Source organism: Leiobunum rupestre, chromosome 3, assembly GCF_980474605.1.
Source record: "Leiobunum rupestre chromosome 3, qqLeiRupe1.1.hap1, whole genome shotgun sequence".
Taxonomy (NCBI): domain Eukaryota; kingdom Metazoa; phylum Arthropoda; class Arachnida; order Opiliones; family Sclerosomatidae; genus Leiobunum; species Leiobunum rupestre.
In genome coordinates, this window is record NC_143386.1 from 63,419,175 (window position 1) to 63,433,642 (window position 14,468).

Consider the following 14,468-nt stretch of genomic DNA (forward strand, 5'->3'; position numbering starts at 1 on the left):
CACTTATCAGGGAACATTTGTCTAGCGAGATAAGCCACTTGCTGACGGTCTCGGGGACTTTTCAATAAAATTATGTAATGCGAATTCAGGGATATGGATCTGCTATCTTTTGATTGATGGAATAAGTTCTGTGTAATAAAAATAACGCTTAGAGAACGGTGATGGGTGCCTTTCACGAATAAATCACCAATTTGACCTTTACTCTCGCTCATCTGGTCGTCGATAACTAATAATATAGGATCTTTTCCGTCATAATCAGATAAAACAGGCAATCCTTCTTTAAAAACTACCCTGTGCTTCATTTTATCGTATAGAGCTTGCCATTCTCCGTAATACCAATGTATTTCTTTGAAACCCGGAACAAACATTTCCTCTTCGTGATTAATTATAGATTCAATTAAATAGCTTTTGCCACTCTGACTCGGGCCTGCCGTTACGCAATTAAACGGATGAATAAATTGCATGGTTATCTCTCTTCGAGTACTAGCGTACAAATGAAAATGTAAATTAAAATTCGGTTAAATTTATGGGACTCTTCAGCGGAGGAAAAATATAATCGAATAACCTATTTCATCCCTTACCCCGTATAGGTTTGATATTCACATTAGAGTCGCAAGACTATATTTACTTTAGAGTCGTAAGACTGAAACCTATATTCACTTTAGAGTGGAGAGACTAATTTTAAACGAGAATTAGCGATTGGAGGGCTCTACGTCCCCGGCCTCAGGAGCAAATAGATTCGCTTTATAGCCGTAGGGTACCGTAGTGAAGTCGTCCAGTAACCGTACCTTGTCTACGACGGGTCTATAGATTTTAGTACGGTCGACGGAAACGACCGTATGATCGGGTAGACGCAAAATCTGCCTCGGCTGGGGTACGGTTACTGGCTCGTTCGTTTCTCCGTCGACACCTATTAATCTTTTAAGCGTGTCCATATTAACCAAATCTTTAATGCCTTGATTTATACGGAACCCTTTGACTTTCATTTCGTAGGAGACTTTACCGGTCGTAGGGTTCAGTACTTTAAAGGCGTAATTTTTTGCGCCACCTGTTGCCAATTCTTGGATGTACGAGCCTTTTCCGTACTTTGCCAACTCATCGGTCATGTCTCCGAGATAGTTGCCCGTATCAATCTCTATTCCATCTCGTTCTTTTAGATAAATGCAACTATCCGTATCATAATAATACGTAAGCTGGCCTAATCTCCTTAAATAAGAGTATAACTTGATCCTAGCCATTGCGGTCGTATAGGCAGCAATTACTACGTTCGTGTTTGGGTAAACAAGATCAATATCTTTCAAAAACGCCCACTTGATCACGCAATGCGTTTGACTTAAGGGAATAACCGATTTAACTTCTATGTCTGGGTCTAAGAATAAATCGAAAAATTTTTTGGGATCGCTAATAATAGCCGATTGGTCTTTGCGAGGGTTTAAACCAAAACGACCCCAAAAAGAGTTAAGACAAAGCTTCGCGATGGTACGAAGACCAGGGTTCTTTTTAATATTGGTAGGATCAAGTTTTACTCCTTCCTTTTCGTAATATTCGTCAACGTATTTCTTAATCTCTTCATCGGTCTCTATTCCCGCGGGTAAGCCGCTGGATTCCTGTTTGAGTTTAAGAAACGCGTTGACGTACTCGGAGAAAAGACCGCCCTCTTTCGATATCGGGTCGTATTTTACTACCTCGTATTCCCAAATTTCGTGAATAGAAATGACCTTGTAACCCATTTCGATTGCCAACTGTACCTCGTCTGCAACCCAAGTACCAGTTATTTGTCGCTCTGAGTCTTCGTGGGGACAATCCTGCTGGTTTCGAGACTCACTACATTTTTGGCAGTTGGCAAACACTAGTTTCGATCCTATTCTTTGGGGTAAAACGGGATGGTAGAGAGCTTGAGGCGGTAACATTGTGGCTTTTATTAATCCGTTTACGGTAGAAATGTCAGGGAAAGGAGCTTTTACATGTATTTTAGGGTGTCCCACGGGTAACTTGCAATACTTGTTACACCACGGATAGAGTGAACAAATATCAATGTATTTAATTTCCTCCCCCTCTTTACACTTGTGATGTAATTTCAAGGCTGACGTACGTCCTCCGAAAAAGGCTTCGCGGGGGCGGATTGGTTCTTTAATTTTTAATTTTAAATTTTCGGTAGAAAGATATGCGTTGATGGCGGGGTTAGTACTCCGCTCAGCTTTGAAAGTACATCCCCATTTTTCATGGACAGTGTATCCCAATTGTTTCAAGCGGTTAGTGGTAGCAATGGTTGACGCGTATCGCGAATTATGGGTCTGAGTGTTGTCGCCGTATAACGCTAAGTTTCTATTGATAGGAAAACACTTTTTACACCCGTGAAAATAACATCCGTGATATTGAAACACTTCGTTATCGAGAAGTCCGTCCACGTTAATGTTAAGAATTCTAGGTTCAAATCCATTAAAAGCAGACTGAATTTCCTTCCCTCGTAAGTGAGACATCCATTCAAGCCATTCGATCGCTACAAAACTCTGGTTGCAGTTCATACGATAGCCGAAAGGGGGCACTACACCAATCGTATCGGACTGTAAAAAGTGTTTCCTAAAGATAAAACTGCATACTCCCGCAATCGTTATCGCAGTTAAGAACGGGTCTATTTCAAATTTATCCATGAAAATAGAACGATATGATAAACAGCCTTGCAAAAGAATGTTTACGTCCTGGCGACAGTACCGGATTAAATCTCTTTTATAATCAAAATAATTAAAGTTGGGGTCCGAATTTCCGCAAGCTTCGGACCGGGAATCGTTATACCACTGGATAAATTCATCGTAGGCCTTACCGCTTAAACGATTAGGGTCGTACGCGTCCATCGGAGGCATGTCATTATGTAGTACGTAATTGGTTTCGTTCGAACGGGCTGGATCAAATTCATGGTCTACGGTATTAAACAGTAAATGCGGGAAATGTCCCTTATTTAAATTATTATCTAAACCAAATGTGGAAACGAATTGAGAAAGGGCAAAGGGCATAAAATTTAAGGAATCTAAGAATTTTAATTTTTTATACTGTACATTCATGAATTTGGTCCCGTCTGTCAAGACTTTAGGGGTCCACTTTAAATCGACCATTTTACGTACTATAAATTGCGCGTCGTAACCTTTAGCGTTATGGGCAATACATATTATCTTATCAGCCACTCTGTTAAGCGTACGAAGATACTCTAGAAAGTCGCCGACGGGGTCTTTTGAGAGAAATATTTTCTCCCGAGGACCACTACCGCATTTAGCGCATGCGTACTGACTATCTTTTTCTTCGAAACAGAATTTACACGCTTTTTGCGAGACGCATAAAATTGGTTCGTGAATCAAAGCATTGGCGTCAGTACGATTTGTTTGTTTACATTCCAAGTCATAAAAAACAAAGACTTCCGTTTTTGGAGTACTTCTCTTAGTTGGTGGTGATTGTTCATTGTCGGAGTCGTGGACCCGTTTATTATTGCTATTTATTCGAGAACGAGTAGTTTTATCGGCAGAATCTTTACGGTCGGTCTCTAAAGGTTGCATGTAACATAGATGACCTGCGGGGTTAAACTCACTACACGAAAGACAATAGGTCTCTCCGCAAACGTGTACTGCCTTACGCTTAAACATACTGATAAATTTTCCGCAAAGATTACAAACGTAAATTTTATTACATAAGGGCTCGGGTCCTGATAAATGGTAATCGTAACAATTTTGATTAGGGAAAACTCTTAAACATGTTTGGCAAGTTATTTTATCTACGTCCTTCCTGCAATCTTGTTTTCTACAACAAGCGTGACAGAAAAGAAGGCATTTATGGTCAGCGAGATGATTAAAACCTACTAAACATTTTTCGCAAAAGTAATTAAACGCGAAAAGGGGTTTGGGGTTAGTAATTACGTTGAAATGTGTGTCAATATTTAGAAGATAAAGACGTTTGCGGAGAGGTCCTTCTAGTTCCCTCTCTTCTTCGACGTCGCCGAAAATAACTAAGGGTACGGGATCGCGTAATCGAAAAACGATAATACTGTATTCGGGCAAGATTTCTTGGAACCGAGTTAAAGCGTCCGGACCCGCGCATTCTTCGTCTGTTAATGCAGAATAAGCCAAAAGGGTCCTAGCTTCGCGGGTCTGTAATAGCATTTCAATATTTTTTCCTCTACACTGTCTTATAGTAGTATATTTTCTTTTAAGTTCTCCATCATTTTTATTTTCCATGTATTCTCTATGAGCTATGGCTACTACAAGAGCGCGTGCTAAACAAATTTTATCCTGGTTATTTATCGTTATCGTGCAATGTTTATAAAAAGAAAACTCTTTTTCAAGGGAAATCCCTAACCCAACTGATCTAATTCCTCCTTGCGGTAATCTGACTCGATTAAACGTAACCGTAACTATTCCTTCAAAAAAACTACCATCGTTCTCGGATCTATAGCTTTTTTCATCGATATACGTCATCAACCATTGCAAGTCTAATTGGTCCCGACGCCGGAAACTGACGTTAATTTGAAAACCGGGGTTAGTGACGTTCACGAATGAAACCGAAACCATATCTGAAGGCAAACAGTCCTCTAATAGGGTTTCCATCAATATATAAATACCATTTTCTATATTATTTTCTAACCGGACATTTAAAGTCCGTCCCATTAGTCCAAAATTTGGGAAATTTTGGATATTATTATTCAATATTTTAACAGAACCTGGTAAATTAGGAAAGGACGGAGGCGTTATTGGAACGTCAACCAACCCACCTCCAACTTGAGGAGGAGGAGGAGGAGACGAAGTGGGGGCAGTCAAATTTGCGTTCTCGGGGTTCGCGTTTTTCTCAGCAGTCTGAGACGATGGAGGTGAATACTGCGGAGCTCGTGAGGGGCCTGCGACCGCTATAGGGTCATTATTACGCTGAGGGGAAATATTATGAGGTGGCCTACTACTACTACTACTACTAGCCGTACGAGCAGCTAACAACGCTTTAGCTTCCTCGAACATTTCGGCTGCCCTTGCGGCTGCGGCTGCAAGTTCCTCCGCGTCCCGTCGGGCAACTTGTACGTTCTCAGCTAAGCGCTGAATGCTGTCCGTACTGAGGGACGACATGATAAAATTATCTTCCAAAGATAAAGAGTGGCATGTGTCATCTGATTCTAGAAAGGGTGAGGGAGCATCCATAGGCGTATACGAGGGCGAAAAACGTACTTCGGCATGTGGAATAGAACTAGGTCTTAAAAGGGGTGAAGGTAAATTATCGATAGGGGGCGAACAGATTTGATGGGTTAGTTGATATTCTCTAAGATAATCTCGTACCATTGTCATTTCTTTTAAACGTTCCAATTGCGAATCAGTTACTGTAGTTAAGGAAAGGGTAGGGTCTTGGGTATCAGTTAAATCTATTATTTCCATTTCTGGAGAATCGGGTAAAGTTACTATGGGTACTTCCGGGAACTCGTTATCAGTTATATCAATCAATTCAGGGGAGTCGATTATAATCATTTCCGGGGTATCAACTAAATTAATTTCTGGGTATTGTACACCTTTCATTTTAATGCCGATTTACTTAAACCTTATTCAAAAAATTACGATAAAAAAAATCAAAATAAACTTACGTAGAGAGAGAGAGAGCGCGCTTCAAAAATCCTGGTACTAGACGCACAAAGAACAACAATAGAGTGACGTTCCCCCGGTTCAGGCGCCCCCCTTATATAGGGCCTAGGGGAAGATAGTAAGCTTATCTCTTATTCCCAAAGAACTTGTTCAGTTCTCGAGAATATATTAGGGTTATGCTAAAATTTATACTTATTTTCGCAAAATATTCCATTTAACTTCATTTCCGATATGGACACTGAAGTACAAACATCTGCCATAATCACCGTCCTGAAACAACCTTCTAAAATTATAGCCGTAGTGATTATTTTAATTACAATTTTCTTATTTGAGTTCATTTTGTGGTATTTTGAAAACGTTTCTACCGTAAAATTGTAACTTTTTTCACTGTAGCTCACAAAATGGTATTAAAAGTATACTAATTTTATGTTAATTTCTATTAATTGTATTGTTTTCTAGGATATGATTGCATCACAAGCTCTCGAAAGGAAACTACAATGGGTTTTTTTTCTTCTTCCAAGTGGATTAATATGTGACGTCAATGGGGATAATTAGAGGCAGTTTCGAGCACGGGACGGTTTAATTTCGAGTGTCTAGAACTGTTATCTCAGAGAGAGAGAGCCGATAGAATTTGAGGGTTATTTGAAGTTTAGATCACGTGATGAATTAATCTCAACAAGATAGGAACTGATTAATCTCCCATGCGTCATTTCTCTCTGAGACGCTGAACTGAAAAGAAGTGCATCCGCTTTGCTCTCGTCATCTACCGTAAACATGGAAAAACGATCTATTGGTAAGCATTATTTTATTAATACTATTACTATTTCAATGGACAAAGGCTTAACATTTTCATTTTCTATAGCCGAGACGCATACCGTATCCAAACGCAGGGGCCAAGAAAGACGTATCAACATAAAAATCACGTTAGGAGGATCAGTCTACATTTCTTTTGGTTTCGACGGATCAAAATTACAAGTTCTCTTCTTCAAAAAATCGAACGAAAATATTCTGTTCCTGACCTCCGAAGCTTTCACCAATCTACTCTCTCTTTGGGGAGAGCTTTTCGCCGCTACGCAAACCGGAGCATCGTCTCTAACCCACAACATCATCGACTATCACGACAACAACGTATCCATCGTCGCCACTACCAACAACATCAAATTGAACTCTGCCTACGGTCATGTTCTGGATCTGGGAGCTCGCGAAATCGGTGAGTTCCAAAAAAAAATTGATTTTATTCGGTTTCAAATAAATCTTTTAAACGAACATAAAAATGTTATCGAATGCATGTACTTAGCTATTGTTAAAAACCTTAAAAAAATTCACGAATTATTATATGGAAAACCTTTCGAGGGTTTATTTTTGTACCCAGATCAATTTAATTCGTACCATCAAGTAAAATCTTATTTTGGCTGTTTTAAATCACCCTCGGAAGTACTACAAGATTTTACTAATTTACTCGTAGATAATCAATTAACCTGTAAACTTAGCTACTTTAATTTGTTTTCATTGTGTAATGCACAAGATAACCATCTAATGGAATATCTGATAGTACCTACTAACATGTAAACAAAGTTCTAAAATAAAATAAAAAATTAATTAAATTGAAAATAACTTGTTATTATTGCCTAGAGATTAGAAATTAAGGAGTTCTGAAGCGATAAGCAAACGGGTAAAAATCTAATCTCCAGATATCTGCGCGAGGAAAACTAATTTTGGAGAATGGGGATGGGGGGAAAGCAACTGGTGATTAGAAGGGGTGAACGCAATGGGGGAAAGGAGCTGGTGAACGAGAGATAAAGTATCCAGTGAATGGGGGGTTGGGGGAAAGCAACCCGTGAACGGGAGAATCTGGTGAATAGAAATTCTGGTGATTGAGATGGGGGCGCGGGTGGGGGAGGAACGGGAGAGGCGCGGGTGAACGGCGGGAGCCAAGCTCTTTGTGTCTATCCGGTGATTGAGAATGAAATTCTCAATCACCGGATAGACACCCTTCTCTCTCTTATTTATTACTTATTTCATACTTGTTTTGAGTCTAAATCAAGTCTTAAAGACACAGTTCCAAATACATCAATCCTTATTTATTAAATATATTTCATACTTGTTTTGAGTTTAAATCAAGTCTTTGACTTGATTTAAACTCAAAACAAGTATGAAATAAGTAACCAATAAGGATGTATTTGGAACTGTAGCAGCTTAAATTAAGTCTTAAATGTGTTGATTCTTGCATACTTATTTAAAACTTGATTTTACAAGATTTTTGCAACCGTAATTAAGACTCTCATTAGTCTCAGAATAAGTATGAATTTGAGGCTGTATTAGGAACTGTAGCAGCTTTAAATAAAACCTTTTTAAGCCTAAATGTGACAGTCACGATTTTGGTAAGGGTTAACTCTAGCAATAATTGGAAATCTGCCGATATCAGTAAAACTAATATACATCCAGGGTGCCCTGTATGTGAGCAGTTCACTCACCCTGTATGTGAGCAGTTCACTGCAATCTATAGTGAAATTCTTCACCAATTAATGCATGGTGATCGCTATATAGCAGGTAGTTTTTACGCTCGGGCTTCCTTTGAAAAAACAAAATTACATTCTAAATATCTAATTTTATAATGACCCTCTATCTGGCTACTCAAATACTGAATCAAAAATGACAACTTTGTTCAGCTGCCATGCTGGATTGCAAGTTTTAAAATCTCCAGACTTCAAGGATGGCGCTAGATGCTAGGCTATTTTTCACCCAGTTCATTTGTTTTACACACTCGTACTTTTATAATAATTTTACTTGAAATGAAATGTCCTAATTTAAGAATTTCAAGTATATTATTTAGTAAATAGACTTAAAAATTTTAAACTGTTATTTTATTAATTTTTTTTTTAATTTTAAGTATGTGAGGGTTTCAAGTAAGTTTAGCTTAACCAAATAAAGCCAGCCAATCCCGTATGACCATTTTGTAACCAAGCTTCCAGATTCAAGTTGCAAATCCATTACCTGTTTAATATTAATCTTAAGTTATCATTATAGTTGAACTCATAATCAGATCAGTTGTTTGGACTTTACTACAATATAATTTTAAAAGTCTAATTTAAAAGTATAGTACAGTAGATCATATGAAATATTTGGTGTATTGTTTGGGCAAATGTACATTTATTTATATAAATTGCGCGGCACGTGAGCGAAACTCATTTTAGATGACACTACAAAAATAGCTAGATAAGAGGATCCAGTGGTAAGTTTAACATGAAATTTACGATTACTTTTAGTTTAACTTCAAATTGTTACCTCTAAGCAACGCTCAATTATGTCCCCAGAAATGAATCTCCCCATATGAGACTTAAGTGAAGTCTTAAATGACTCTTATCTTTATCTAAAATTCTAACCCATAGTAAACTCTCAATTAAGTCTCTTTCAAGTCCCAAAAAATTAGTTTTCAAATATGAGACTAAAGTGAAGTCTTAAATGACTCTTATTTTTATCTAATATTGTAACTCATAATCAACTCTCAATTAAGCCTCTTTCAAGTCCCCAAAAATTAGTCTCCCCATATGATACTAAAGTGAAGTCTTAAATAACTCTTTTTTTAATATAATATTGTAACTCATAATCAACTCTCAAATAAGCCTCTTTCAAGTCCCCAAAAATTAGTCTCCCCATATGATACTAAAGTGAAGTCTTTAATAACTCTTTTTTTAATATAATATTGTAACTCATAATCAACTCTCAAATAAGCCTCTTTCAAGTCCCCAAAAATTAGTCTCCCCATATGATACTAAAGTGAAGTCTTAAATAACTCTTTTTTTAATATAATATTGTAACTCATAATCAACTCTCAAATAAGCCTCTTTCAAGTCCCCAAAATTCGGGTCTCAGTTTTTAATGCTTACATAATACTTAAAAATCCTTGATCCTACATTGAGACTAATTGGCGACTAAAGTAAGACTCCCATTTTGGTAAGGGTTACCAAACAACAAACAAAAGTCAACAAGTATTAAATATATTTATACAAACACTTTAAAACAATACGGATAGACCTAGTAAATACCATTTTCTAAATTCGACCTATTATAGTATTTGGATTTTGATTTATATTATGTAAATAGTACTAGCTGGTATATATCATCAAGGAATGTTATTGGAGGTTTGGAATTTTTACAGTTGGTGTAAAATTTGCAATTTATTCTTGAATTTAGAACTAACTCGAAGTTTTCAATAGTTTTAAAAATAATATAGTTTTCTTTGATACAGCCGAATAAAAACTTGACGGATACTTCATTTAGTTTTTATATATTTAATTACCATGATTAACAACTTCAAAGAATATGATCTAACCGCGGCTTCTTTGGATATTGGCTGACATAAAATATTTCATTCAGAGATCCCCCTTTCACCACGTAGGTGAAGCGCCTATTACCACTACTGCCATCTTGCCAAAAACGACGAAATGCGTCCAATCGAACGTGCGCGTTGTTGAATCCCGCATTAAAATGACATCGTTCGTTTGACCCAACCACTTACCATATCGTTCCAATGCCTTGTAGGATGTTATAATTGGTTTCGGACCAAGCTCTGCGAGTCGGTTTCCCTTGACTATCGTGTTAATAGTGAAATGTAATACCCAATTCAACATTTTGAGATCTACGTGGAGACTACACGGAGTTACGCCATCAATAAATTCGGAACTGTATGAGATGGTATTACTCATCGACAACAGCGTGCTTTTGCTGGGACTAATAGAAGCCTTCTACGTATTCAGGATAATTGCAGATAGCACCTTGATTTTCTACACGCAAATTATGAAACGTATTTTCCTATAGCCAAGTTCGTGGATTTACCAAAAGTATGGTTGAAATTCCTGAACGATGTGACGAATTGAAACGTAAGACAATAGACTCTTAAATAAAACATGTTCAAGGAAATCGCCAAGAAGTAATATATAGTGCTTGTTCAAATAAGGTAAACTTTTCCTTTTAACCAGGTAGCTTTTTTTGACATATTAAAGGGGGACGGCCAAGCTTTTACAAATATGGCCTTATTTACGTATCAAAAGATTAACAAGACGTTCAATATACTAACCTTTTTTGTCTTGAAGAAATAGCTTTTGACCCAAAAAGTTGAAACGAAAAATAACGCCAGGTTTTTGGGTTAGAATTTTCGCCGCCATCTTAGGGGCTACCGCCAGCGCCCCTAACCCCGTATGAGCGATTTGCGAACTATCCTAACTTTTTAAATCGCGCAATTTAGGCTTAGGTCTCTTATAACTGGAACGCGCCGCGCGTGAAAAACAAATTTTCGCGTCTTCAACAGCGCGCGCTTTTACCAGAGATACTGTCAGTATCTCTGCTTTTACGTTGTTTTTCTGTCTCACCGACTTCTCACCAGGTGTCGCGGCGGACGCGCGCTTTTCGATTTCCCGAAATTTCTTTATTTTATTAAAAATTAACCACTCAATATTTTTTGATGCGGTTTTCGCCATAAATTTTAGTTTTTAATGGGCTATAGGGCTATCTAACTGGTTAAAGCTTGACCGTTCCCCTTTAAGGCTTAGCAAAAACACGAAGTTCTGTTTACAATAGGCCTTTCTATAAAGTAACATTAGCCTTATTGTTTTGATGGTGCTTCTGAGTCACGGTGACGTATCGATGACGTTTAACTACGAAAAGTCCCCGACATAAACTGAACTGAACTTCTACGTAGTTAATGACGAATGAGCTACATAAAAACAAGTTCAGCTAGCGTAGCTTAGTTTATGGAAAGGCCTATTGAAAAGTTTCAATTATTTTAACAAGCACTATATTAACAGTAACTTGCAGGTCCTTTCTCTAGGAAATATTACTTCTTGGTAATTTCCTTGAAAATGTTTTAGTTAACCGCCTATTGTTTTACGATCACTTCCTAGTTTAATTTCGCTGTCAATTGTCATGTTCAACAAAATATTATCGAAGGTGTTATTGTAATCAATGTTCGTCGAGTGAACCCCGTCGGTTCCCAAATATTTTTCCTTATCCGTATTTCGTATTCACAAAGGATAATCCCCGTTAATTTCCTATTGGCATATTTTTATATTCTTTACATGGTATTAATTATTTACAGTTATAGGTCTATTTTGTACAGCACGTGGAGGTTACAATTTCATATAGTTCTCCTCTAAAGATAAAATATTTCTTCTTCATCTTGTCCATTTTTTGGGTTTGCTTTTCGCCCACACTGACTTGTGAGATAAAAAGACCCTGTTAAAATTATAGTAAGTTCATGGAATCTGCTGTTTACAGGAATGTCCTGTAAAATTTAAGTAAACACGAATATTGAAAAAAACCACATGCAACGTTAACCTTGGTAAATATTATTTAAATAAATTAACTTGTTTAAATGGAATATTGACTCTCGTACACGGTTTTAACATAAGCCGACAATTTCTGGGTTTCACAATTTACAATAAAGACCATTTTACCACATTTCTCTTAAGCTCTCCCCTTCGATTGAAGGCAAACCACGGAACGAAATCCTACATTTCCGGAAATTATAATAATAAAGGAAGTAGGAGAGATTCGACATGTAAACTGCTCTTTATATGGTCCTAGTATTTAGATAGTATCATATATATATATATGAAATAGTATAGATCCACAATTTTACGAGGGACTGATTGGGAAGCGACAACTATCAGACAACGCGTATTTTCCCGGATGCGCTACGTTATAGCGCCATCTGTCCACCAAAAGCTAAATAAAATGACACGTAAAATCCCCTCCAAGTTACTCTAGGGCTATCAACATTATGATGCCTAATTTACCGCGTTGTTTTTTCCAAATACTAATTTTTGTCACCGATAGATGGCACTATTATGTAGCGCCTCCATAAAATATGGGTATTCTGCTAGCCGTCTCTTCCGTGTACTTCCCACGGGTCCGTGTCCAGCTTGAGTTATCTAAGCTATTTCATATATATATGAGTGAGACGCGAAAACTTGCGTTAGGCCTAACGGAGATTCATTTGCGTCGACGAGAAAAAATGGTGTTAGGCCTAACTGAAGATAATATCATATGTAACATAATTACTCATAAGTATGCCTCTGTATAATATTCCATTGAAAAAAATTCAATGAGACCTTGTTTCACGCGGATCATACATTGAGCGGACCCAAAAATGCAAAAATTCTTATAATGCTTGCGCCATTGAAAAGGTTACCATGGAAATGAAATAATGTGATCGCGAGGCACGAGCTAAACTTGATATGGGCAAATCCAGAAACGCGCGAGGAATTCTCACTAACTTCCTTTTCCCATCAGTAAAGTTGATGAAGCGCGTTGGAACTGTATGAGATGGTATTATTCATCGACAACAGCGTGCTTTTGCTGGGACTAATAGAAGCTTTCTACCTATTCAGGATATTTGCAGATAGCACCTTGATTGTCTACACGCAAATTATGAAACGTATTTTCCTATAGGGTCATTCCATGTGTAATCGACCAGTGATGCCACCATGGGTCAACCGATTTTGACGAAACTTACTACACCTTTTGAGGGGTCCAAAATAATAACCTTTGGAAAATATGAGTGAGTTTTATTTATTCGTTTTGGATTTATAGTACTTTGAAAAAAAGCCTGAAAGTGTTTTTTGATAGCTTTGGAATTATTTTTATATGTTAATTATGCCGAACATGATGGCGTTGAGATAAAAAGGCTACAATAAGTAGTACTGCCACACTTAACTGCAAAACGCAATTTTTTTTTGGGGGGGGGGGGTTCCTTCGATCGCCCATACACAAAAAGGTGGAACCTAAATATTTCTAATTAAGACATTTTAAGATAGCTTGTGCCTAGGGCTTTCGAAAAATATACAGTATTTGTGGTTATATTTAGTACCTAAGGCGAAATTTTGAAAAATAATAATTGTTTTGATTTTTGAATTTTACATTTAATAAGGTACTACGAAATACAAAACATTTATAACTTTTCGAAAAGGTACTTGATCTTTTTCATTTATTGTGATTAAATTTTTACATATTTAGTTGACTTTTTGTCCATTAATAGTGGTTGAGCTACTTTTGCACAAAATACAGCTTAATGGTACATAGCATGTATCAGTCTTCTTGGGCCACGTCAACCGATCTTGGCGGTCTATTCTCATAAATTTAATTTGGCAGTCCATTTCTTCTGGGCATTTTTAGAACTACAATTACTCCGATGAACCAATTTTGGTCATAAACTGCAGCAACATAATGCCCAACCTCAAGGTCTTCGAGTGTTATTGTCTCTTCGGCGAATTTTGTTACGTTCACTGTGGTATAGTAGGTATCAGCAGAAATGCGATACATTTCGATTTGGTTTTTTGAAATTGGAACAAATCGGTGATGACTACGTGTGCCTACAATCGTGTTAGCAATTTCAAAAAACCAAATCAAAATGTATCGCATTTCTGCTGATACCTACTATACCACAGTGAACGTAACAAAATTCGCCTCGCGCGTAGTCAACATCGTTTACCCACTTCCTGTCGGAACTCGGAAAAAATTAGCTACATAATTACCATGGTAACGTGCTGGAAATCGGTAATCGCTTCGTTACAAAACCTCAATCGGAAAGTTCTCTGAATTCGAAGAACGGAGATCTATATCATCTTTGGCTTCAGCGAGGACCAAATTGAATTTTTGTCTGGGATCATAATGCCTTCTAATACGAATCACCAAATCTCTCTTGTCCCCCTTTGGCAACCCTTTGAAGATGGTTTCTCGCGGTGGTGGATTAAATACCTCCTTGGCCTCTAGGCTGAGTTTTAGTCAGGGCACCCTGATCCTGCCCCCATTATACCACCAAACAAAGTTTTACTTTACGGGCCCCTAGGCTTAAGCCTACCCAGCCTATTG

General features: G+C 37.5%; 1 protein-coding gene across 1 annotated transcript in view; it reads left to right on the forward strand.

Moving 5' to 3' along the window:
• Positions 1–14,468, forward strand: part of LOC149954187 (uncharacterized) — a 192,001-nt gene that overhangs the window by 4,139 nt on the left and 173,394 nt on the right. Inside the window, exons 2-3 of the mRNA XM_090169862.1 lie at positions 6,060–6,393; positions 6,463–7,061. Of these exons, the coding sequence (XP_090025988.1) occupies positions 6,375–6,393; positions 6,463–7,061 (618 nt within the window). The 5' untranslated portion in view covers positions 6,060–6,374. The remainder of the gene's footprint in view (positions 1–6,059; positions 6,394–6,462; positions 7,062–14,468) is intronic.